This window comes from Podospora pseudoanserina, chromosome 2 (assembly GCF_035222485.1).
Source record: "Podospora pseudoanserina strain CBS 124.78 chromosome 2, whole genome shotgun sequence".
Taxonomy (NCBI): Eukaryota; Fungi; Ascomycota; class Sordariomycetes; order Sordariales; family Podosporaceae; genus Podospora; species Podospora pseudoanserina.
In genome coordinates, this window is record NC_085921.1 from 657,464 (window position 1) to 682,665 (window position 25,202).

Below are 25,202 nucleotides of genomic sequence, written 5' to 3' on the forward strand. Positions count from 1 at the left end.
GTAATAAACCTTCAAGTCAAAATGTCTCTTACCAGCGCCTCCCCCCTCGAAGCCGCTCAGTCGGCCAAGTCAGCTTCCCATATCCTTGCCACACTCTCGGCCGATGCGCGCAACGATGCTCTCACAGCTATTCACTCGGGACTCACAGCTGCTCGCGATGACATTCTTGCCGCCAACGCCAGGGATCTCGAGCTTGCGCGCAAGGCTGCTGCCGACGGGCAGTTGAGCCAAAGTCTCGTCTCACGTCTAGACCTGACTAAGCCCGGCAAGTGGGAGGATATGCTCAAGGGCATCCTCGACGTCCGTGGCCTCGAGGACCCTGTTGGCCGTGTTACTCTGCGCACCCAACTCGATGAAGGTCTCAGCCTCGAACGGGTGACCTGTCCCATTGGTGTTCTCCTCATCATCTTCGAGGCTCGTCCTGAGGTCATCGCCAACATTGCCGCCCTCGCTATCAAATCTGGCAATGCGGCCATCCTCAAGGGTGGCAAGGAATCTACCGAGTCTTTTGTCGCTATCTCACGCGTCATCTCCTCTGCTCTCGAAAAGACCCAGGTTCCCAACGGAGCCGTCCAGCTCGTCACCACCCGCGATGTTATCCCCCAATTGTTGGCTCTCGACAAGTACGTTGACCTGGTCATCCCCCGTGGTGGCAATGAGTTGGTGAGGTACATCAAGGACAACACCAAGATCCCCGTCCTGGGCCATGCCGACGGTCTCTGCTCCATCTACCTCGATTCCTCTGCCGACAAGGCCCTTGCGGAAAAGGTTATCGTCGACTCCAAGACTAACTATGTTGCCGCCTGCAACGCTCTCGAGACTCTTCTTGTCCAAGAGTCGGCGCTTTCTCTCCTTCCCGATGTTGCCACTGCCCTCGCAGCCAAGGATGTTGAGCTTCGTTGCGATGCTGCCTCCAAGGCCGCTCTCGCCAACACCCCTGGCCTCAAGATTGTTGACGCCACTGAGGAGGACTTCAACACCGAGTTCTTGTCTCTGACTCTCGCCATCAAGGTCGTTTCTGGCTTGAGCGAAGCTATCAACCACATCAACTCCCACGGTTCCCACCACACAGATGTTATCCTCACTTCTAACAAGGAGGATGCTGAGACTTTTATGAACGCTATCGACTCAGCCGGTGTGTACCACAATGCCTCAACCAGATTTGCTGACGGAATGAGATATGGTTTCGGCACTGAGGTGGGTATCAGCACAAACAAGATTCACTCAAGAGGACCGGTGGGGTTGGAGGGTTTGATGATTTACAAGTACAAGATTCGTGGTGGTGGCCAAGGTGCAGGTGACTATGGGGAGGGTAAGAGACAGTACCTTCACCAGAAGTTACCTTTGGAGTAGATCTATCTCAGAGGGCTTGACACAAAATCGGTGCATATCGGAAGACAAAATGGGCATCATGAATGACGACGAAAAGTATACAGCTCAACTTCGAAGGTTATAGCAATTGGACTGGTTTGAAAAGCTTAGTGAGACAAAAAAGCAAAGTCTTGCCAAAATTCCTATTTACATGTTCAAGTTCCGTGGGCGAGTGCGATGCGCAAGACAGTCTCCTCTATCAATGGCGACGCTTTACGTATGTTCTTCTGCTGACTAAGCAAACCCTTGGAAGCCCCTTTTTCCACGGTTCGGGGGGGAACGAAGCCGCAAGAATACAGTTGCACACTGGCAGTCTTCTCTACCTATTACATATTCCCCGGTAGTTGAAGATTTGCATGTCACTGAAGCTTCCCCCCAACAGAAAAAGAATGATCCTTTCAAACTGTGATTGTGTACCTAGGTACTTGCTTGTTGACGTTCGAGTTTCTCACCAAACACATCTCCCACGTAACCCATGTCCTTTATTTCCAGAGGAAAGCTAGACTGCATATACAGCTCCGCTAGGCAAATCAGAAGAAGTTGGTTCGCGAAAGGGTATTGCAGCAAGATCTTCGCCACCTCATTCACACCAGACCGGCATGCAGTAGGTTGCCGATGGCTCTTCAAACAGGTCCATTAATGCGCGACGACCATTGATTTATGTTGCATTTCCAAACTTATGCCACCGAAGCTCGTTCCCCACTGGGCGGGATGTAGGACAGGCAGATTCAGCCTTCTTGGTGTATACATGACGACTTGAGGGACCAGGCAATTGATGCTTTTCAACTACAATATATGCTATTGTTCTCTATTCCGGTGTCAGGACGTCGAAGCTTACTATCCTAACAAGAGCCTATCAAAACACACATGGCTCAATGGGTACAGACACTTTATTTTGTGATTATTGAAGCCGCAGGGGGGCCGTGACCCAGTTGTTTCCGCCAAGGGGTCAGACGCCGCTGAGCTGCTTTTGCCAAGGCTTCAAACACCGTTGAGCTGCTTTCCTCAAGGGCTCGGGGTCTTGGTCGGGTTGAGCGATCGTCTGAATATCTATTTTATAAAGTCTGCTTCTGTCCAACACCTTCTCCTGTCTTGGCAGACTTTCTCTTCCTGTGTCAATCAGCCTCATTGTGTTCCATTCTATTGTTTCCTTAAGAGAGGGCCACAAAACCTACCTGCCAATAGTCAAGCCCAGAACCGATCAATCATGTCACGAATTCTCAAAGCCATACGGATGGCAAAGAAGACGGAAAAGGCACCTCGAGATACCAACCCCGGTCTCGACAGCCTGATCATAGCAAAGCTTGAAGATATCGATTACAAAATAACCACCTTCATCAACACACGAGATGCTCCCACACTTCACGAACTCGAAGGCAGCACCCAGTATATAGGACCGCAGCAAGTCCTGAGGACTCTCCCACCGATACAAAACGATGTTGACAACAACATATGGCAACAACATGTGCAACAGGACGGCAAGGCTGAATCAAAATTTTGGGAGGCAAAAACATCACACATTCCAGGCCTTGCTATTATTTGTGTTTTTCTGCTGCTCGTTCTCTCACTCCTTCTCCACCCAACACATTCACTCGGGGTTCACAGCAAGACCACAGATAGTGGTAGATGGGGTGTTGGTTCGGTGGGGTGATATATCACTACAGTTGCTTTTCTCTATGGACAGATAACATGGCCGTGATTAGTTGTTCTGAGAGACATGTTACAGTTTTGGAGGTGGGAAATGCGGCTTGATGAAGAGAGAATTGAGGTTTCTTACCAAGTGATGTAGTTGACGGCTTGGGGTAGGGATTGGGAGATGGGGACGCGGGCTGAACTGACATGGTGATGTACTGGGCTACGCCTATGTAGGTAGGTAACAATGAAGACTCTATCAACCACCAGGCTGGCTTGTATCGATATTTCCGGACTTGTATCCCATATACAATGAGAGAAGTTGCCCTCTGCAGTCGGCAAAAATGTGATGGATAGCAGAATTAGTGCATGTATGACATCAAAATGTGGTGGCCTGTCACAGTCCAGAGTACCAGACTGTCTCTAGCATTTTCATAGAGATCTCTTTTCATAGGGTCAGGTAGAGCTTCAAGGGCTTACAGGTAGGTAAGGTAGGCACGTACTTCGGTTGATGCCAATAGTGCATGGTTAGGTAATGTACCTTTCACTGAAGAGATTGCATCGGGAAAACGACCCCTCTTCCGCAGTACAAGTGCAGTTTTGATTTCCCCTTCTTTTCGATCCCACCCATCTACAAAACGCTGCAGGTGGGCTCGTTGACTGCTTCTGACGCTGCATCAGGTGCGTGTGATTGATTGGTCGGAGCAGAACCTCTCTTAGAGCAGCATGCAGCTTCACTGATACCCAAAACACTCACAGGATGACTGCCTCTCTTGAATATTAGGGCCGCACGACACTGCGCGGCTGGCAGACAACTAACCTCATAACTCATCGCCCAGACTCCCACGGGCCGCCTCATGTACGCTTCTTCTTGCTATTGCTATTTATCTGCTATAAGTATATATAGTTCGCTTTTCCCAATCTCCCTTTATCCAATATCCTGAACTTATCCCTCGTGCTCAGACGACTATCCTCCATCAACATCCATTCCTTAACTCTTTACTCGTTCTCAGACATCATGTTTAGCTTCAAGTCTAAGAACAAGACTAGACAGGAGAACGAAAAAATATCCGAGGTTGCCAACAAAAGACTGGACAATATCAACAACAAGCTCTTCACCATTGACAGCAAACTTGACGCTATTCTTAACAACCGCCGTCACAATGCTATATACGAGCTTGATGCCCCTTCTCAGCCCATCCGGCCATTGCCAGCCCTAAGAGATCATGACCAGCCAATAGCCTACCCCATCTTACAACAACGACCTCGCCAAGAACAAGAAGTAGAAACAGAAGCCCGAGTCGCCCAGTCACAACCTTTGACTGCCAACAATGCCATCATAATTTTCTCCGTGGGGGTTTGTCTACTTATTGTCTTCTTACTTGGCTATGTAAGCCCACAGGGGCTTCATTGAGGTTCCGGAGATATACCTCTGAAATCTTCTTTTTCTTTTCATGTATCGGGCGAGGCTTGGGCGAACATAACATGAGAGTTAAGAGTATACCAAGGCACAAAATTGGAGGTATGAATAGGTTAACATGTATGTAAAAGATGAGAGAGATTGGGTACGTGGAATCGAAAGAGACTCAGTGACACCGTGGGATACGCCGAACCTGGGAAGATTCATACTCTTTGTTGGCAGGTTGGCGATTCGCAGGCGGGTGTATGAAACATAGTTCGTTCATTAAAAGTCTTCTAATTACCATTCACTACCTCTTTCGACCTCTTTCTCTTCGCCAAGCGGTAGATCCATACGAACTCGTCAGGCATTCAAAATGTTGACTTAGGTCTAATATCACCACAAGGGCTGCAGGCTATCCACATTCCATTAACAAGGCCATCAGTATTACGATATCGATAGTACTCATATGGGTTCCTGGCGCTCTGGGCGAGAGTTCTGTTAAGCAGTTAGTTCTGAAGCAGGATAGCCCCTCGCATGCTTTTGACACAACAGAGAAGCACACAGCACCACGAAAAGGTAAGTATGGTAGGTATGTTCAATTCTCACATGTTCTGCATAGTAATTCTTGGATGAGAGGAACTCAGCTCGGCTTCTACCAATGGTGTTCCTGGGAAATTTTCTAGGGTGCTGCCGGCTGTATGTAAGAATAGAAGCCAAAAGTAGTGCTTAATACCAAATAACACAACCCTCCCAACCGAGCCTGCTGAGCTTGTTAATACGGAAAAACAAATGATGAAGGGACAAGGCCATATTGATCACAACAGTTTTATTCTTCAAAGGCACCCTGCCGACTCCTAGCAGAGCCCACAAGAGGCAGATGTCTAGTTAAAACAACCCCGAAACAACCAAACATAAAAGATTCCAGTAAAATCCTGACAAAAAGAACTCCAAACGACCATGCCAAAACCCAAGACCAAAGAATTCCACACCAAATCCAAACCAAGAGAATACCTCAAGTAATCCCCCCCAAAAATGATCCCGAATAATGCTTGAACCACCAGGTAGGTCCACATCGAAATAAATGCCCCAAGCCAAAGACCCCCATTTTTTTTTTTTTTGAAAATGTCAAAACATGCAAAAGAAACTCCCCCTATGGTTCACCCCTACCTAACCAGTCAAAGTCCCATTCAACCCCCTTAACCCACCCCAGCAACGACCTCCCCCCCTCCAGATTCTCAAGCCCCTCCGGCCCGTCAAAAACCATCACGCCGCCAAGGTTAAACAGCCCGCTCAGTCCCAGCTGTCGCAGCTGACTGGCAAGCGACCCCGCAGCTTGCGCGCTTCCCAGTTTGGTGTAAGCACTCGGGGCGGCCTCGACCCAGGCTGGGATTCCGATCAAGAACTTCGTCCCCGCGATCGCCACGCTGGAGCCGCCTAGGGAGAGGATGCCATCTGTTATGAGACGGGTCCTAGAAAAGCAAGCGTTGTTAGCACTCTTGTGAGTTTGGAGACAAAGAGGGTTTGGGGTGCTGCCCTTTCCTTGCGCTTTCCTCTGATAGTCAAGGTTGCTCCATCCCCTGTCTTACCGTTCCTTCCTCTCTAAACAAGGGGATTTGCTCAAAACAGGAAGGAACACGGACGGGACAAACCGCCCCAAAAAAGGGGGAAGGAGCAAGCAACATCCCCAGACCCAGCAGAGGGAAGGAACACCACCACCTCCTCCTCTAGAGAAAAAAGAAAGAAGCAAAACTCACCATGAAAGAATCGACGTCAAGAAATTCTCACCCCCAATCTCGCACCGTCCGGTGTCGTCTCCTCCAAAGAATCTCGGCCAGATAAAGTTGGCTTGGGCGAGGTACCCAATCGGGATCGACCTGTCGAGCGAAGCACACCCCGGAGCAGCAGACAAATAATACATCTTTGAAGTGTCCTGCAAGAAGTTGAAGCGCATCGTCGCTGCGAAGGTGCCCCAGTAGTTGGGGGAGGAGTCGAGTCTTGCTGGTAAGAGAAAGGGGTTAGTTATCATGAAGAAAGAGGGGAGGTGATTGAGAGGGGGGAGAGGGAAAAAGGGGTAGAGTGGTAATGTGTTAATGTGCAAAAGGGGTAATATGTTGTTGTTGTAATGTGATAATGTGGCAAAGGAGACTTACCAAGATCAAACCCATCCACCACCGCCGTCCCAAACGGCCTCAACCCATTCACAAACTCATAACCCCTCGTCGTCGCCGGCGTCACCGGCCCAAACAGCTGCCACAACTTGTTCGTAAACTGCTGCGCCTCGCTCTCCGACCTCAGCACCAACGAGCTACCACCCCCACCCAGCGACACCAGAACCTTCTTCCCGTGCGTCGTCTGGCAAGTCTTGATGTCTTCCTCCCACTGCTCGTAGTAGTCCAACCCTGGAGAAAAAAGCTGCTGATACCCAGTCTTGACGCCCTTGATCACAGGCGCGAGCGTCAGTTTGGGCAGCCCGCTGTTTTGGTAGCTGATGTCTGTGACGAAGCCGAGGATGACCAGATCAACGTTGGGATCGGCACAGACATCAGCGAGGTGGATGCGCTCAGAGGCTTGTGATTGCCCGTAGTAGACTGCCACGTTGGAGTTGGACATGGCGTTGAATCGGGGTGGCCGGGCTGGTCGGGAGAGGAAGGAGGGACGTGAGGATGTTGGGAACAGAAATGGGAGGACCCAAGTTGATGAATGGAGGCGACCGAGTAGTGGCCAGCGTCGGGATGGTGGTAGGAAGGGGTGGGAATGTTATGGTCGGGAGGGCGGTGAGAGGGTTGGGGAAGAGGGTTGCAATTGGGGGGAATGGTAAGATAGAAAATGTTGGCAGCTGAACGGATGGATTTGAGAAAGGTGGGAAAGGCAGAATGGAGAATGTCGGCTCCGGCAAAAGCAGAGGCTCGAGTGAGCTGAGGAGACTTGGGATGGCCGAGGGAAGGGAACCGACTGCAGCACCAATCTCGCTGAGCAGGCTAGGCAAGATAGGGGCACCAGTCGGGATGGGAATGTTGTTGCCGATGGGTTGGGTGATGGCTGGCGTCTGGATGGGAACCAACCCATTAATGACAGCGATAAGGCCAGGAACCAACGGGGTTTCGGTTGCAACAGCTTGGGAGAGCTGGCTCAAAATGTTGGGGAGGACCGCCTGGACCGGAGAGGAGATGACAAGGGGAGGGATGGTCACGGCAGGTATGGCAATTCCTGAAGCTGTGAAGCCCGAAGGATCAACAGTGAGGTCAATGAGTGCTGGAACCCCCACAGTACCAACAACGGGGAGATTGGCCGAGATGCCACCGACGGAGAGGGTCAGGCCGGGTGCTGGCGAGACGATGACCCCAGGGAGCTGAGTGCCCGGAATCGTAACTCCAGGCAGTAGAGTCTCGGGCAAAGTTGGCAACGACACGCTTGGGAGTGATAGACTGGGTAAAGACACAATCGGCAAGGTGAGAGAGAGGCTCGGTAATGAGATTGTCGGCAAGGTGAGGCTTGGGAGTGAGACGCTCGGCAAAGACACCGCTGGCAACTTCAAACTCGGAAGCGTCACACTCGGGAGAGATACGCTCGGGAGAGATACGCTCGGGAGAGATACGCTAGGGAGAGATACGCTCGGAAGAGATATGCCTGGGACCGAAATGCTCGGGAGAGACGCGCTGGGCAACGAGATCGATGGCAGTGTGGGAACCGGCGGAAGGGTCGGGACTGAGAGAGACGGCACCTGGACGGATGGTACCGACACAGACGGCAACGACACAGACGGCAGCTGAATCGAGGGAGCTGACGGGAGGGTCACCGTCACCGTCGGTGGAGGAGGTAACGTAATCGCCGGGATACTGAGCCCAGGAACCGTCAGACTGATCGCTGGACTCAGGCCAAGCGGAAGGTTGGCCGAGGCAGCAATGGTCACGCCTGGAAGCAACTCGCTGGGAATGACCTCGTTGAGCACCGACGAGATGGCACCCTCGAGAGCCGTCAACCCCTGGATGATGATAGGCACCGGGCCCGCAGTCACAGTGGTAAGCCTTGTTATTGTCACAGTAGGAAACCCGGCGATGGTAACTGTAGTCGTTGTGATGCAGAGTGTGGTCGTAGCCAACCCGAGACCTGTTCCGAGAGGATAGCCGATGTTCGAAAGAGCGCTCAAAACTGCCTCGGGAGAGTATTGTCTGATAGTGGCGGGTTCAGCAGCCCTGGGAAGCGCTGGGGATGGAACTGGTGGAAGGAGGAGGTCAAGCACACTATCAAGGAGCCCGGTGACGGCCGGAACCACTCCGCTGAGGTCGCCAATGAGGATGTCGAGGAGGTTTGGCTGTCTTGGCTGCTTGAAAGACGCAAAGTATTCGAGGATTTTCTCAGGGGTGCCGAACATCGACAGCAGACTTGGGTCGGCTTGACGTTTCTCTAGCTGCCCTTCGGAGTTGTCTGATACCGTCGAAGGTGTGTCTTGATCATGGTCTGATTGACGCTTCTCCATCGCTTCTTCTGGGAGAATCGGTATAATCAGCCCTTCTACCAGACCCCCGATGTCAAGTTGGCGCTTCTTCAGAGACTCTTTAGACGCATCGTCACCGGCACTAGGGACGTCATGGAGGACTGGGGCGGGTACTGGGGCTGCTTGGTCCAAAGGAGCAGCTGCGACCGACAGACCGCCGAGGGCGAGGGTGCTGTAGAGAACAAAGTATTTCATGATGGGTTGTCGTTCCTAGCCACCAAGGCTCTGCTTGATGATCCCAAGCTTCTCTCCCAAGGATGCCTTCATGATGGCATATATACGACGGGCCGTCCCGTACAATCAACCATGGACCTGGGAGTGATTTCGAGAAAACGCGTCCAAATAATTCCTTCAGACGCGTGAAATGGAATGCCTCTGCCATTCTTTAATTCGATTGCTATATGTACGATGGTAGACATAATGGTGCGATATTGTCCCTCCTGCCCAGCCCAATTTTGTGATAGATTTCTCCGCATCACGGCAAACTGTCTTGACTCCTGGAATGCGGCCAGTTCGCGTGCTCCAGAATGTCTAAGAAGACGGTCCGCTCATGTAGGGAGTGATCTTTGGCCACCGATAACTGTCGGCTGTCTTGATATATGGGGACCAATGCCATGTAAGCGGAAAAGGAAGAAAGATCCCGAACGACAAGGCAGTGTACATGGCTACAGTACACTGTGTTCGATGCATGATGCACTCGCATCTCCATCAATGTATGGTGTTTCGACTGTTATCCAGTCCGGCTTGAGCCACTTGGTCAAAGCTGCGATGCACGGGTTTGGTGGTGAGGATATCAGACGAAAGTGGTAAAAAAGTCTGAGAAGGTTTCATGATGCCGTGGGGGAGGTCTGAAACATGCCGCCGAAGAAGTGATGCTGATCAATTGCAGACACCGGCAGATTTGGGTGAACGGTTTGGACGCGAGCCACTTTTGGTGTCGTGTCGGTTTGTCTCCCCGCGGAGAGCTCAATCAGTTCGCGCGACGAGAGAAAGGAGAGAGACGAGGGGAGACCAGAAGAGGGGGGCGGGTGCAGACTCTCGGCGATGCTGAGCTGAGGTTGGCATTGTTGTGTCCCACCCCATTTCCATTTCCTGTGCGTTACTCTACGCTCGTTGGAGGTTTGGTTGGGTCACATCGACTCTCCCCTCTCCGGTTCCGCACACAAAGAAATACTGACCCCATTCCGGCCGTCAACAAGAGTGGGAAACTGGGGGGCAGTTGACGATTGATGATCTCGATTCTTGAGTCGAAGTCGATGATAAAGAAGGTCAAAGAAGGATGGCATGGATGGTTACCTAGTCGCTGAATTGGTCAGCTTCGGAGGCCCATCCATGTGTCGGCACGGCGTGAGACCTTTTTTTTCAGGTGGTGGATGCGACGGCCCAATCCCAAGATACCAAAATGGGTTGGGAGACTGGCCGTGTGGCCTGTGCCAGGGAGCGAGGAGGTCACGGTGCGTGATGAAATCCACGACTCGAGCAATCTGGCATAGCGTCATTCCAGTACCCTAGATATCTTCAAAATCCAAAATCCAAAATCATGCCGAGTCTTTTTGTGTGTACGGTCAGGTGGGCTGAGGTGGTGTGTGGCTGCTGCTGTATCGTGCTGAGAGAAGCCTAAAAACCTGCACCTCCAGGGCAAACTCTGGCGAAAAAGATGGGACTGGTGATGATCCGGAAAGAAGGGGAAAGGAGCGCAATTTGACGAGTGCGCAGCCTGCAATGAATGGGAGAGCCGATGATTGGTTGACGTGAGGTACAGAGGTACTTAGGGTTGGGGTTATGTACCAAGAACCAGGCCCCAGAAAAATCCAAGACGAGACTCCCTTGCTGTTGTTGGAGACTCCGCGCAGTGTCCCCCTCGGTTCGTGCGAACAAGTCGACTGCCCGACCTTATTCTTTGGCAGCATGAAGGCAAAACAGGTGGACAGCCCGCCGCCTCACCATGGCTGCGAGGGCTCCAAACTTTTCAACCATTCCCATTCCCATCGTTCCTATTCTCTCTCTCCCACAACACTTCCCGATGCCCATCATCACCACAATCCATCATCACCACCCTCACCAACCACCACCTCATCACCACCACCAGCCCTCCCCGTCAGCAATAATATTAGCCTGCGTCAGGAATAACGTGCAACGCTGAGCTGCACACACACAACCAGCAATTCACCGCATCACCGCCCCGACAAAGCAAAATTTCCAACCAGCCAACCACCACTTCTTCCATCACCAACTCCAACGCCCACCACAACGTCGTCGGCTTTTCTGTTGGGCGTCATGGCTCCTTCCAGCAAGAGCGCCGCTGCGGCCAAGGACCGTAGAAAGTCCAACAACAACTCAGCTGGTCTCGTCACCCTCAGAGTTCCCAGCGCCAAGCTCCGAGCTATCGTCGACCCAGATTACGTGAAGGAAGATTCGCCTGTCAAGGAGTCGCCTGCCACATCGACGACGCTCCCGGCTGCGACGGTGAATTCCACCACCGAAAACGCGTCGGATTCGAGCCCCAATACTCCAGCCGCCGGCACACCTGCACCCCCCTCTGTGAGCATGGGCCCTCCCGCCGAGGGTCCCAAGAAGAAGGGCGTCAAAAGAGGTGCGGCTGCTCTCAACGGAGAGCCCAAGGTCCGTGGGAAGCCTGGCCCCAAGAAGAAGCAGAGACTGTATGTCACCCTTCCATCATTCATCCCATCATCACTGACTGCCCCTTTACCTGATGCATTGCTGACACATTACACAGTGAAGATGGAACCATCGAAGGCGGTAGAGCCAGTCTCGGAGCTCACAAGCTCGGTCCCAAGGCCAACCAAGGTGCTATCAATGCTGGCCTTCGCGCTCTCGACCGATCCGGCAAGCCCTGTCGCAAGTGGAGCAGAGGCGGCTTCACCATGAAGAGCTTTACGGGCGTTGTCTGGGAGATCCCACGCTGGGTCGCACCTCCCAAGATCTCGCCCGAGACTTCCACAGACTCATCATCAGCTCCAGTCTCGGTCGACGGCAGCAGCAAGGAGAATAAGGACAGTGCCAGCCAGCAACTCAAGAGCGACACAAGTAACAATGGCGGCGACATCGAGATGACCAGCGCTCCCAGCATCAGTGCTGCTCCCTCCCCAGCGCCACCGGCACCTGCTCCTATCGCCGCCGCCTCTTAATCATCATTGAACCATTCTATGCTGTCAGCGAGTTCATTCGTTTATAATCCCTTTTTAACAACATGGCGAATCACGGGATATGATTTGCATCAGCCAGCACAGCACAGCACAGCACAACACAGCACAGCACACAGCCTTGGGCGTTCCGGTTTCTTTTTCAGGTGTAATTGGTGGGGGCGTTCTGATTGCTTTTACTTTTCACTTTTCATTGCACCAGGTGTCACACAGGCCGAGAGCAGGCAAGGCAAAAACTGGAACAGGGGGGACGGCGACGGAGCGGCCGTTTGCTTCGTCTGGGGTTCATCATGACGCACTCGCCAGTCAGGTTCAGTGTGTGGCAAGGCGTTTAGGAGCACAAGGGAAAGATGGTTTGGGGTTTTGGGAGAGACAGGAGAGACAAACAATTGAGTGACTGTATATTAGGGTTGTTGATAGGGTGGAAATGGAGTTTGGCCTTCTCTGCCGTAAGACAGAGAAGAGGCAGGCAGGCGAACAATGAGGAAAGGGGATAGAACTTTTTTCACTTGGTGCTCATCAAGCATCGTTTGTCGGTTTCGTGATTGGGAATTTTAATGTCTGCAAAGTGTCGGGGTTGCCAGAAAACAAGGCGTTCTTCCATGGCGATGGCATTTACAACTCGGGCATCGGTGTTGAAAATACAATGAATCAACAAACGCCTTTCATTGTTCACTTTATGATCAATATTTACACGGTGCAAAGATGGACACAATAAAGAAGGAAACCCCAGCAAACTTGGATCGGATGAATGCTCCAGGTCATCTGGTCAAAGAGGTTCTTTATTTCACAACACCTTGGCTCTGCTCTCAGGCCCAGGGGATAATTCATCCGGTATGACTCGGGAAAGGCCGTCCGCATAAAATTCAAAATAAAAACCGCAGAGAAAAAAAAAAAAAACCTGTGGGGTTTTGTTCGGCCATGACCAGGCGGTTACGTACGAATGAAGGATGGTGATGTTGGGCAAGCAGAGACAGTAGTGAGAGAAAATCCCCCGATCTGATTTAGAGTGATCAATTTTGGGGAGTTGAGTGGTTGCAGGTTTGAGAAAATGAGCAGTCAGCTTGTGCCTCTTCCTGTGTGCTTCCTCTTCTGTGTCTTTTCCGGTTTTGGTTTTAGTTCTTGGTTCACCACATCGCCATTGCATGGCAGGATTACGTCGAGGGAGAGAGAGAGAGAGGTACGGAGGTACCTCGCTATATTCCGTGCCAATGGCATCAAGTAAAGATGCCTCAGGTTGTTGTCGGTGAGGCTTTCACTTGATTGGTTGGCGAGGTTGGGGAATTCCAGTTAAGCAAACTTGTCACGATTATCTGTGAGAATAGCAAAAGAACACATATCTGTAGACAGCTTGAATGAAATGTTCAACTCCTCCCCTGATGAATCCGAACATCGGAACAAGTCGTCCAAAAGATGACGACGATAAGGCAAGTGTGTCGTGAGAGAGGGAACGCTTTGGCCACTCACCCACTGTGGAACTTGTGGGTCTCCATAGAGACAAGCGTTGGGGGAGACCCCATGATCCCGCCAGTGCCCACTGCCCGCCCAGAATCTCCACTGAAACGCCAGATAGGGACCCGCACTTGCTGCCAGAAGCGACGTCCCGGGCACCTCACAGGCAATGATTGACCCGACTTGATTAGAAAGACAATCAGAACAGAACTGAGAAGCAGCAACCTCGATTGATTGATCCTCACCACGGCTTTTCCCAAACATATTCCCTCCCTCCAGTAACTACCAACCTAGCCAACGCAGCCATCAAAACCACCTCTGCTAAAGACGCCGGGTCCTAGAATCTATGACATAGCGTCCCAGCGACAAGAAAACCGAGGGCACCTAGTACGGCTTGAACTGTCGACACACACACACCTCACCAGCTACGCACAACGCCCCAATTACCGTAAAGCTATAAGCCCCCTTCAACCACCGTATAACACGTTTGTCACTTTACGAGGTACGGGGCTCAGGTGGCCGTCTTGCGGTCTGGAGATCCTGCCGTCGTCGTTGTCGCCGCCCAAAAGCTCGGTAGTGACCAGCTCCACCCCTCCCTGTTCTTTCTCCCCCTCAGCTGCTCCAGCTGTTGCCACCCCTCACCATGACGAACCCATACCAACAGTCACAGCAGTCACAGCACGGCGCAGCCGCCAGCAACTTCCCCAGGAGTATCTCATACGCCTCCATCGTCTCTGGATCTCAACAGCAGCAGCAGCAATCCGCTACCCGATCTTCGGCCTTGGGCTTCTCACATATCCTTGACCCGAACCCTGACGCCGAACTCGATACACACAATCCCTACTACCCCGAGCTCGATAGACTTTTCTCGCGACCCAATATCCCAACATTTGGTGGTGCCGGCATGGATATGGACACAGGATATACATCACGAAACCAAAACGAAAACGGACACAACAATAATAATACCAATAGCGGGCCGTGGCCACCACCCGCAAGACTAGGTTCCAACTTTCCAATGTCCAGGGCGTTCGACATGTTTTTAAACAAGGAACCTTTAAGCTTCGCCGATGCTACAGATGTGGACAGCGCCGCGCATAAGGGAACCGGCGCGGGCGCCAACCCCTTCTTGTCCGGCGGGACAGCGCCAAACTTTCTTGCCCCCTCTTACCTCCGAGGTACCGCCTACCTCACCAAGCTGGAAGAGCAGCACCGAGCGAGAATTTTGGCCGAGAGAGAAAGAGAGGCTGGCGTACCAGGTGCGAAAACGCAGACGAGAGCAGGAGTACTAGCCACCAACGGAAACAGTCATCACACTCTATCGCCCATGTCTGGAAAGGTGCACACAGGCGGGGAATCACACCGGGGGGTGGCCTTTGATGTGGTGGAAAAGTCGGCGTTGAGCCAGGGTTTGGTCGAGGAGGAAGTCAATCCGTTGCCGTCGAGGTGGAACAAGGACGACAGGGAACCCTCCCTAGAGCTCTCGGGCGATGGCTATGAAGTTACCTTCACCGGGCGAATGAGCAATGAACACGAGGCCTCGGCAGTGAGGGCTGATCACCCCATGAATCCGGCCTGTGGCATATACTACTTTGAGATCACAGTCCTGAACAAGAAGAAGTCATCGACCGATGACATGCCGCCCATTGCCATTGGCTTCTCTAGCCAGATGGCCGCGCTGAACCGGGCGCCAGGATGGGAACCGGAGAGCTGGGGGTACCATGGGGACGATGGAAACTGCTTCGCCGCGCAAAACGTAGGGAAGGCGTACGGCCCCAAGTTTGGTCCGAAGGATACGGTCGGGTGTTGTATCAATTTCCGGCTGGGGCAGGCGTTTTTTACAAAGAACGGCAAGGAGCTGAGTAGGTTTTGATATCTGTGGGGAATCAAAAGAAGGCGGTTGCTAACATGTGGAACTGCAGAGGTGGCGTTTCGGGACATCAACTTTAAGGATGTGAAGGCGGGCAAGTTGTTTCCCATGGTCGGGCTCAAGAAGACGGGGGATCACATCTGGGCCAACTTTGGGCAGCAGCCGTTTATGTTTGATATTGATAACTACATGCTGGTCAGTTTGTTCAACACTCGGAACAGAGCGAGTGGTAGCTAACGTTCGTGGCATAAACAGGAGCAGCAACAGATTATCGAAGACGAGATAAACCGTGTCGATACACGCATCCTAGCACCAGGACTGTCAGAAACGGAGCTTATTCAGCAATTGGTTTTGCAATTCCTGCAACATGACGGCTACGTTGAGACAGCTCGTGCTTTTGCGGAGGAGATCCATTCCGAGAAGTCGGCTCTTCGGCTTAGTGCCAAGGAACAGGTCAAGGGCATCAACATCAAAGACGACGAGGACGCCAACAACCGCCAGAGGATCCGTCGAGCGATACTCGAAGGCGATATCGACCGCGCCATGCGTTACACGGAGCAATACTACCCCAACGTCCTCAAAGAAAACGAGCAGGTTTATTTCCGTCTCAAATGCAGGAAGTTCATCGAGATGATTCGCAAGGAGGCCGAGATGAACCTAAAGTTGGAGGATCGAAACCGGCGACTCGAAGAGCAGCGCGGCAGACAAGGCCTGGGGGATAATGACGAGGAGATGCAAGATGAGTGGGATGACGAGAGGGAGTTCTACATTGATCAACTCGGGAAGCTCTCGATGGAGGCACTGGAGTATGGACAGGAGCTGAGGGCCGAGTTTACCAACAATCCGAGCAGAGAGATGACGAAACACCTGGATGAGATCTCCAGTCTGATTGCCTATCCGCATCCGCTGCAGGTGCCAGAGGTGTCTCATTTGATGGATGCGAAGGGGAGAGTGGCCGTGGCGGAGGAGTTGAACTCTGCTATACTGAGTAGGTTTCTTCCTTGTTTCTGCCCATTTGTGATGGGAGGCGTTACTAAATAATATGACCAAAGCATCACTCGGCAAATCATCCCGCGCAGCACTCGAAAACGTTTACGCCCAGACCTCGGTGCTTCTGGAGGACCTGGCGAAGGACGGGGGACCGGGTGCTTTTGTGACGTTGGAGGCGCTCTTCAGGCAGTTTCCACCCAGCCAATTGCTTTAGGGGGCAAAATCAAAAGGCAAGGAAGGCGCATCAATGGTGGAAGAGATGGAAACAGGGGCGTTGAAATGTTGTTTGGACATGGGTATACAGCCCGGGACGCGAGAGGGATGCTTGATCATCAGCAGACATGTTAAGCGCAACATCACTAAACAATCAAGAGAATGGCATGGCGTTACTGGAAAGGGGTGGTTTTTCTTTGGACTAAACATACAACAGCAGAGCAGCGGATGGAGGAGTGGAATGGAGAGAAACAGGTCACCATTACCTGGCGGTTCTCGATAAAACCAACTTTTTCTCTCCTCTTGTTTCGGGAGTTGGTGAGGGTGTGGTGTTTATGGTGCTATTCACAACCAGGTTGCCTCTTCAGTGGGTTTTTTTGCGGTGGTCCTTTCTCTCTCCCTCTCTCTCTATTGGGCATTTTGGTCTGCTGGCTTTTATTATGTAGCTCATCTCATCCTCAGTTTCTCACCTTGTAGTCGGCTCTCCATCTGGCCTCTCGTGAGTGGTTTGGTGGTGAGGGGAATCATCTCAGCTTGGATTTTGGGCCTGGTTTTTGGCTTATAAGTATGCATGAATAAACATATCAAAATCAATATGAGTTACTGTGTCGATATTGGAGGTGGGAAATATGAGGGTGGGTTTTGTATGGTCTTACGGAGTACTGCCTGTTCTCTCTCCTGTCCCTATGCCCCTTTTCGAAACCCTAACCCTCCACTGACCGGTCGGTGCCTGCCGAGTGGCTTTTGAGAACTTGCATGCCCCGCCGTTGCGACTTGCCCCACCATGAGTTTCGCCGTTTGAGCTCCAGGACAGTTTTGTCTTTTTGCTTTTGCGCAACCGACAGCCGCGATTTTGACACACTCTCTTCCCAACCGATCGTATTATTTCTACAATTAGACTCACAGCGAATGAGCGCCCATCGGACTCTCGCAGCGAAATTCTCACTCCCATACCACACATCACCCAGAAGAAAGTAAAAGAGACATCATGGGCGACGCTGAACAACTTCCCCCGGTGGCCGACCAGCCAACAGATGCAACAACTATAGAAAGTACACAAGAGCAGAAACCCAACGACCTCGAAGCCATCCTGGCGCGCCACCGCAAGGAACTCCGCGACTTGCAGTCGAGGGTGACGCAAAAGAAGAAGAATGCGACCAAAAAGACGAGGAAAAAGGTTAATGACGAGTGTGCTGAGCTGGAGAGGGCGTTGAAGGAGAGGCACGAGGCGGAACTGGCGCAGGTTACGGGTGGTGGCGGTGATGCTGAGCCTGAGCCCGTATCAGAACCTGAGGAGGAGAGCGGAAAGGATGAGGTTGAGACTGTTACGGAAAGGGTTGAGGAAATGAGGGTTACACCACCATCATCACCACCACCACCACCACCACCACCACCACCACCACCACCACCACCACCACCACAACAACAACAACAACAACCAGGGAAGAAACGAAACCGGCAGAAGGAAAGATTGGCGAGACGGCAGGCTGAGGTTGAGGCTGCTAGTGCCAGGGCACAGGAGGAGGCGTCGCGGATGACGGATCATGGGGCTGTGGAGAAGGCTCATGTTGATGGGGTTTTGAAGAGGGAGGGGTTGGAGGAGGTGGAGGTTAGGGCTGATGGGCATTGTTTGTTTGCTGCTGTTGGCGACCAACTTTTTCGGAGGGGGGTGACGGAGGAGTTGTTGGATTATAGGGAGGTGAGGAGACGGGCGGCGGAGTATATGGACAGGAACAGGGATGATTTTGAGCCGTTTGTGGATTTGGAGAGTCAGAGTTGGGAGGAGTATTTGAGGAAGATAAGGGATACTTCTGCTTGGGGGGGCCAGCCGGAGCTGTTGGCTCTGGCGAAGGTGTTTGGGGTGGGCATTACGGTTGTGCAGGTGCCGAGGAATGAGGTTATCAATAGGGAGGGGGGGGGGAAGATGCTGTGGGTGGTTTATTATTGGAGGGGGAGTAATTCGGGGAGGCATTATAACTCTTTGAAGTCTGTCTCTTAGGGGAAGGAGGGAGGAATGTAGTGGATACAGTCATAGAGAAAAGCAAGGACTTGGAGGTTGCTAGAAACCCTTGTTGACATGAAATAAAAATATAGAAACACCTTCGACGAGTCCTCCCGACTACCTTGTCTTCAAAGACCATCAACACATAAGGCTGATCAACTACTTGGAAGACCTCTCAGTTATCTTCGAACGGCTGTTGATTACGTTGAAGCCCCTCATTTCCAGCAGGAGTCTCCTTTTTTTTATATTCCACGACGTCAATGTTTAAAGATAAAACCATCTCAACAGCATCGCCAACATCAGAAATGCTGACAGCCCTTCCCCAGCTTCCAAGAATGTGGGGGAGCAAGGAAAGCAAGTCTTGGCCTTTTGGAGAAATCGCGGGGAATTTTTGTCAGTTTGATACCCAATCAGGTTAATGATTCTGCCTGTTGGGGAATAGACCGTTTGTTTATGACGACGAACCTCGGCTTCCGGCTGGCGGCTGTCTCCTCCTCAACGGTTCAGATATCGATTGTCCATCTCTAAGATTTGTGTCTAGATTTGTCGGAAAAGGACGTCCTTGGGAATATATACATCTACCCAGTTCATCCCATCAGCTTGATATTCTTGCTTCAACCAACATACACCCCAACAAGCTGTCAGTCACACCACAGTACAAAATGGACGTCAACAACCTCTTCTCCATCAAGGTACACCCCACCCTCCTCCCCTCCCCCCTTCCTGCTAACTTCCCCAGGGAAAAGTAGCCCTCATAACTGGCGGCGCCAAAGGCGTCGGCCTCATGATCTCCACCGCCTTTGTGTCCGCCGGCGCAAAAGTGTACATCTCGTCCCGCGACGCCACCGCCTGCGCCTCCGCCTGCGCAACCCTCAACACCATCACCCCCAACTCGGCCTTCTCCCTCCCCGCCGACCTCCAGTCCGAAAAAGAAGTTCACCGCCTAGCCGCCGAGCTCACCAAGCTCGAGCCGGGGGGGCTGCACATACTGATCAACAACTCGGGCGCCACCTGGGGCGAGCCCTACGAAAAGTACCCCGACGCCGCCTGGACCAAGCTCCTCACCCTCAACCTCACCCGCGTCTTCACCCTCACCCAGGCGCTCACACCCCTGCTCATCAAGGGGAGCAAACAAGACGATCCGGCGAGGGTGGTGAATATCGGTTCCATCGATGGGTTGCGCGTTCCTCTCCTTCCAACGTTTGCGTACAGTGCCTCCAAGGCGGGCCTGCACCATCTGAGTAGACATCTTGCTGTTGAGCTGGGACCAAAGGGGATAACGGTGAACAACCTCGCGTGTGGGCCTTTTCCGAGCAAGATGATGAAGCATACTTTGGACACGATGGGGGAGGTGATCAAGGAGGCGAATCCGTTGGGCCGAGTAGGACAGCCCGAGGATGTGGGCGGGGCGTGTTTGTTTTTGTGCAGCAGGGCGGGGGGGTATGTCAACGGGGCTACTTTGGCGTTGGATGGGGGGGTTCATTTAATGGCCAAGATTTAGGGGCAGAGAGAGATCAGGAATGGGAGAAGGTTAATGGGGTTATATACCAAAGAGCGAAAGATATTCCCTCTATTTAGAAGTGGTTGCGTTATGCGAGCAAGAAGCGTTGAACAATCGACCGGCATGTGAATATTTATTAGATATTTACATAATCATGTCAAGACTGGACATCTTCAACATGGGAAAGATGGCCTTGTGAAAATGACTTCAAGTTCCGGCTCGCATGAACGTTACACATCATATGATTATCCTCATTTGACAAGTATCAAAAGTTGTACAATTACTATTCGTGGTTGTATGTAGAAGACCCAAAACCCAGATGCACCTTGACGGTAGAAACGAGATATGTAGTGAAAAAGCCAAAACCCGAATGCTCATCCCATAACCTGTACACCCAAATCCTAATACGCCATATCCTATCCCCACTCCCTATACCCGGCCATGTGTATTGTTGTTGTGCCCCGTGATGATCCGATCCGGTGATCCGATAATGATAAGCGACAAAGTGATGAGCGATGATGTTGATGAAAAAAACAAGAAAACGAGGCGGGGGGGCCTTGACGTTTCTCTGGAGAAATGCCCCACCGGTTCAACTTTTCGTCCCACCTCTCCTTCTCCAATTCTTCCTTCTCCAACCCTAAGAAGCTGATGACGCCAGCCCAGCGACCATCTTATCAAAAGGAGGAATTTATGAAAGGCCCACGCTCTCAAAATCCCTCATCAGCACCGCCATCTGCGCCCGTTTCGCCGCCTCGGCGACGAGTGTGAAGTCCTTGAGAAAGGGGTCTGTCGATGATGTCTTGGGCGTCTGTCTTGGGGGCGGGACAATCTTGGAGGACGAAGAGGAGGCCGAGGAGGAGGTGAAGGGAGACTGTTGGGTGGAAGACCCAGTAGAGGTGAAGCGGGAGTCCATCTTGTATAGCAGTGGTGTTTGTATCGTGGTAGTGACTGACGATGTTTTGGTTTGGTGGGTTGTATGTGTGCTTGTGTGTGTCCTTTCTTAAAAAAGAGAGAAAAAGAGACAGGAGCAGGCCGAGCGAAGAAACCAGTTTTATGTACCCGTCCAAAAGGTCGGTGAGAGAAAGACCGAGAGTATGACGCTGGCGCAGGAAAAAAAGAATCCCCTTGCAATAATGGTTGTTGGGGCTGCGGTGGGAGATTGGAGACAAGCTGGGTCCTTGCCTGTGGGTGGTGTAGTGTATGTGGATTCCTTCGAGAGTCACCAAAGAAAAAAAAGAAGAAAAAGAAAAAAGACGCTCGCTCGTTCGATAAGGGGAACGTGGGCAATGCGTCCGCGGGAGATGTTGTATCACCACCACCTTTTTGTGTTCTTTTCCCACACGAAGAGGAGCAGAGGGGGGCTTCCGATCGATCAGGCGCAGCCGGTGAGATGGGTAGTATCTCGTAGCGAACAAAGCCTGTGAAAGAGAGAGGTCCTCGGCTGAATACAACGTAGACTGAGGGGAGGAGGTAAGGTAATTTGGCTGGAGTTGTGTCGTAAGAGGGACGGGATGAGGAGGCTGCAAGCTGCAAGGCAAAAAGCAAGATATGCAGGTAGATGCTGCCGGAGGGAGCGCTCTCAAACGATGACTCGTGCGTGATGCGCACTGCAAAAGGCCCAAAGGAGTTTTGATAAGATAAGGCCTTGATCAGGTCAGGCCAGCGAGAGGAGGGGATACAGAAAAGAGTGGGTGCGGGCAATATTGTGATATTGGGTGTTTATAACTGTCAGTAGACGACTTGGTTGCGTGCTTCTTGCTGCCGGTGGGGGAATATCGATCTGGTGGGGGACCGAGGGGTGGCCAAGGGGGGAAACAATGAGGTCAGGACAGAACTTTACGTATACGGCAACACCTCGACGGGAGAGACACGGCAGGGCAAGCGAGGGGGAGAGGGCAGAGCAGAGAGGGAACACAGAGCGATGGTGTTGATCTAGTTATAGACAACAATGAATCAATCGCCCGTCTTTTATTTTTCTTTATCTCGACATCGGCTCCACGACTGGAAACGGCGTCATCGGTTTCCACTCCTGCCCAGGCTGCTGCCCCTCTTTGGATGGCGTCGAGGTTAAAAAAGAGACATCGAGATACCTCCGCGAAAGAGCCGGCACCAGGACCGAACACCCGTTTTGCCCGTGTCTTTGCCTGAAGACGCACCGAACGGTCTCGCCCCGCAAGTACCTCAGGGTCACTCGCAAAAGTAGCGTCGGCGTATGTGTCCGGGATGCCTGCTACATACCGTCAAAAACCCCCACACTCTGCGACGACAACAACTCGCAATATCAGGCCAGTGTTTGCTGTTGTTGTGACATTGTGACAGCCAGACAGTCACAGGCTCGCGCCTTCGGCCTCAGCTAAAACACTCGCCCCAATCTCCAAATCCCCATGGGGGTCGTAAAAATCCGGGGGACTGATGGCTGGGGCCGAGCTTGGGTCGTCTGGCGTCGAGCTTGAAATGTTTCGACATGCCGAGGGGAATCTCTCTCTTCCAAGCTGCTAGCTCGGGTTCACGTGGAAACGCCAGGACGCATGGGAATTGCTGTCGGATAGGTGATCGAGTGGGAGAGTAGGATCCAGGGAACAACGAGGATTCTTCGGAGCTTTAGCTTCCACAGGCTGCAGCCCAGTTGCCCAAAATGATTCCACCGTATCTCCGATGATGCCTCTTGGTAGTAGGAAAGCAAGGGTCGCCTGGCGGAGCCTCAATCGCCTCGGCAGGGCTGCTGCATGGATGAGGACGGGGGAGAGGAACGGCGACAGGCATTGTCGGCCCTTCGCCCGGCTTTGACACTTTTCTCTTGTTAGGTTGGCCGGCGAGACTCCGGGTTATTTTTTTTCTCGCTTTTCTTTCGTCTAGGCAAGACTAGCGTACAATTGCCAACGAAGAGGGAGCTTCCTGACCGGTCAGGTCGTCCCGAGTGGCTTTCCGTCCAGGGCCGCAGCGGATAAGATGGTGGCAGTCCAGGCCGGCGATAGATTAAACTCAGTACGACGCCATACCCAGGATTTTCCTCGGCCGGCGCTGCAACACAAGCGACATGGCCCTGCGTCGAGAAGTCTTGACCGAGACATCCTTCAGTCAGCTCTTCCTGACCTTCCTATTTCAAAACGTAAAAAAGACTCGTCCTATGGCCAGGGAACGGCGTCTATGGGCGGCCATCGCGGCAAGTAACGACCTCGTCAAGAAGTATTTAGCCGCCTCAGGTCCCGAAGTTCCGCCAGATGAATTTTCACGGTGGCAAACTCTTGAGATACTCGGTCTAATCACGTCAATCTTTTCTCTTTTTTTTTTTGTTGGTTTTGCTGTTCGGCAGGTACGGGTATTGTCGATTCTGCATCCGAGGAATCTGATGATGGTGGACCAAGAAGGTAAGCAATCGATATTAACCACCAGGATGTGTCGATCGTCAAAGTGTCACTAGGACACTTCTCCCACATGAATTCCGCAACGTTGCTCTTCCTTCCCCCCCTCCCAAAAAATTGCGGCATTCTATGACATCTCGCGGCATCGAAGAATGGCACAAAGACAGTCAGCTGATTCCTCTGTCTTGGGCAGCTGTCACCACACCAACAGCCCTACTATTTGCTAGACACGAATGAAAATAGACTCTATAATGCCACGGGAACCCCTCGAAGTTGTATTGGGCGCAGGAATCTCGAACCGTTTTTCCAATATGACCGGTTCGTTTATTCTAGAAAAAAAGTCGTGGGGGTTGTGTGCGCGGGTTGTGGTATCAATCACGGCCTTGCATTCTGTAAATTGGGGGGGTTTGAGAGAGATAAGCCTGGACCGTTGTTAGGGTCTAATCGATAAGCGCACCTCACCCCGCCAGGGGCAGGCATCTTCCGACACGGATACGGGATAGCCCCCCGGCAATTTCATGCAGCTTCCCGCAGCGTTTTGGACCCACCCGCCCGAACTTCTGCACTTTGATCGGTGGGGCCGCCGATGTCAGCATTGAACATTCAGAATTCCATACACCAGCAGCACAGCAACAGTGACGATGGCCTCAGCTACAGCAACCCCACCAAAACCCTCCGCGAGGCCAAACCAGCCGGCGCCTTCGCTGTGGTCTATCCCAGCCCCTCTCCAAAAGCTCTTCAGCCAGTTCCCCCTCGTAACCCTCGACCCGAACCCCCTCCCAGCGCGGTCTCAAACCCTTACCTCGGCGTCCGACACCCTCCCAACACTTTATATCTTCTCCTCCGACGAGGATGCGCTGGAGGGGAAACCATCAATAAACCCAACATGTCTTAAATGGCAGGTCAGTGGCCCTGTCCCCTTGCTCCCGTTCCTGTCCATACCCCAGCTAACCCCCCTCCCCCACCCTTCAGACCCTCCTCCGCCTCTCCCACGTCCCCTTCCTAACCTCCCCCTCCTCAAACCACGCCTCTCCCACCGGCTCCCTCCCCTTCCTCCTCCCGCCCCGAACTGTCTCTCCCAATCCGATCCCCTCAACCTCCATCCCCCTTTACATCTCCCGCCACACCAACTCCCCCTCCCCCCTTCCCACCTCCCCCCGTTCGGAAGCCTACCTCTCCCTCCTAACCCCCATCCGCCTAGCCTTCCTCCAAACCCTCTACCTCACCCCTGCCTTCACCCCCCTCCTCAAAAAATTCTACATCGACCCATCAACCCGCTCCTCACTCCTAGGAACAATCCTCCAAACCCAACTATCAGCCGCAGCCTCCTCCGCAGTGTTGCAAGGTCTGGGTTTGCACAGCCAGACAGGAACAGGCGGCATCGACTCTGAGAACCTCTACGCCGACGCAGCCGAGGCTTTGGACTCACTCGCGATCCTCCTGCAGGAATCCCAAACCGGCTGGTTTTTTGGGGAGGAGAAACCGGGCGAGTTCGACGCTGGGTTGTATGGTTATGTGGGGGTTATAATGGCGCACATGGACACGCCAGAGGGCAGGTTGGGAGGGCTGGTGAGGAGAGCTGGGGGTGGTGGAGGAGTGTTGGTTGGCTGGTGGGAGAGGATTAGACGCGAGGCATGGGGGGGTGATGGTTTATCAGAGGGGGGGGGGGAGAAATAAATGTGTGGTTGGGAGGCGGTTGGTTGCATGATAGAGAGAGGGGGAAAATGCATATATGAAAACAAAGGATG

At 52.5% G+C, this 25,202-nt stretch overlaps 8 protein-coding genes across 8 annotated transcripts; 6 read left to right on the top strand and 2 right to left on the bottom strand.

Annotated features, from left to right (window-relative positions):
* Positions 1-21: 21 nt before the first annotated feature.
* PRO2 (glutamate-5-semialdehyde dehydrogenase) lies at positions 22-1,353 on the top strand (the record flags this gene model as incomplete). Its single annotated transcript, XM_062943798.1, has 1 exon — positions 22-1,353. The coding sequence occupies one exon, from the start codon at positions 22-24 to the stop codon at positions 1,351-1,353; it is 1,332 nt and encodes a 443-aa protein (XP_062802543.1).
* A 5,612-nt stretch (positions 1,354-6,965) lies between these two features.
* On the bottom strand, positions 6,966-9,095 carry QC764_0031010 (uncharacterized protein; the record flags this gene model as incomplete). Its single annotated transcript, XM_062940181.1, has 1 exon — positions 6,966-9,095. One exon carries the CDS (start codon positions 9,093-9,095, stop codon positions 6,966-6,968), a length of 2,130 nt encoding a protein of 709 aa, XP_062802544.1.
* A 1,657-nt stretch (positions 9,096-10,752) lies between these two features.
* QC764_200940 (uncharacterized protein) lies at positions 10,753-12,559 on the top strand. Its single transcript, XM_062943799.1, has 2 exons — positions 10,753-11,560; positions 11,638-12,559. Exons 1-2 carry the CDS (start codon positions 11,178-11,180, stop codon positions 12,047-12,049), a joined length of 795 nt encoding a protein of 264 aa, XP_062802545.1. The 5' UTR covers positions 10,753-11,177; the 3' UTR covers positions 12,050-12,559.
* A 1,083-nt stretch (positions 12,560-13,642) lies between these two features.
* On the top strand, positions 13,643-17,201 carry QC764_200950 (uncharacterized protein). The gene is made up of 4 exons (XM_062943800.1): positions 13,643-15,378; positions 15,439-15,581; positions 15,642-16,374; positions 16,439-17,201. Exons 1-4 carry the CDS (start codon positions 14,160-14,162, stop codon positions 16,588-16,590), a joined length of 2,247 nt encoding a protein of 748 aa, XP_062802546.1. The 5' UTR covers positions 13,643-14,159; the 3' UTR covers positions 16,591-17,201.
* Positions 17,202-17,577: 376 nt separating this feature from the next.
* OTU2 (OTU protein) lies at positions 17,578-18,588 on the top strand (the record flags this gene model as incomplete). The annotated part of the gene is made up of 1 exon (XM_062943801.1): positions 17,578-18,588. The coding sequence occupies one exon, from the start codon at positions 17,578-17,580 to the stop codon at positions 18,586-18,588; it is 1,011 nt and encodes a 336-aa protein (XP_062802547.1).
* Positions 18,589-19,083: 495 nt separating this feature from the next.
* Positions 19,084-20,350, top strand: QC764_200970 (uncharacterized protein). The gene is made up of 2 exons (XM_062943802.1): positions 19,084-19,283; positions 19,331-20,350. Exons 1-2 carry the CDS (start codon positions 19,254-19,256, stop codon positions 20,090-20,092), a joined length of 792 nt encoding a protein of 263 aa, XP_062802548.1. The 5' UTR covers positions 19,084-19,253; the 3' UTR covers positions 20,093-20,350.
* Positions 20,351-20,780: 430 nt separating this feature from the next.
* QC764_200980 (uncharacterized protein) lies at positions 20,781-21,005 on the bottom strand (the record flags this gene model as incomplete). The annotated part of the gene is made up of 1 exon (XM_062943803.1): positions 20,781-21,005. The coding sequence occupies one exon, from the start codon at positions 21,003-21,005 to the stop codon at positions 20,781-20,783; it is 225 nt and encodes a 74-aa protein (XP_062802549.1).
* A 3,090-nt stretch (positions 21,006-24,095) lies between these two features.
* Positions 24,096-25,131, top strand: QC764_200990 (uncharacterized protein; the record flags this gene model as incomplete). Its single annotated transcript, XM_062943804.1, has 2 exons — positions 24,096-24,356; positions 24,427-25,131. 2 exons carry the CDS (start codon positions 24,096-24,098, stop codon positions 25,129-25,131), a joined length of 966 nt encoding a protein of 321 aa, XP_062802550.1.
* Positions 25,132-25,202: the final 71 nt, after the last annotated feature.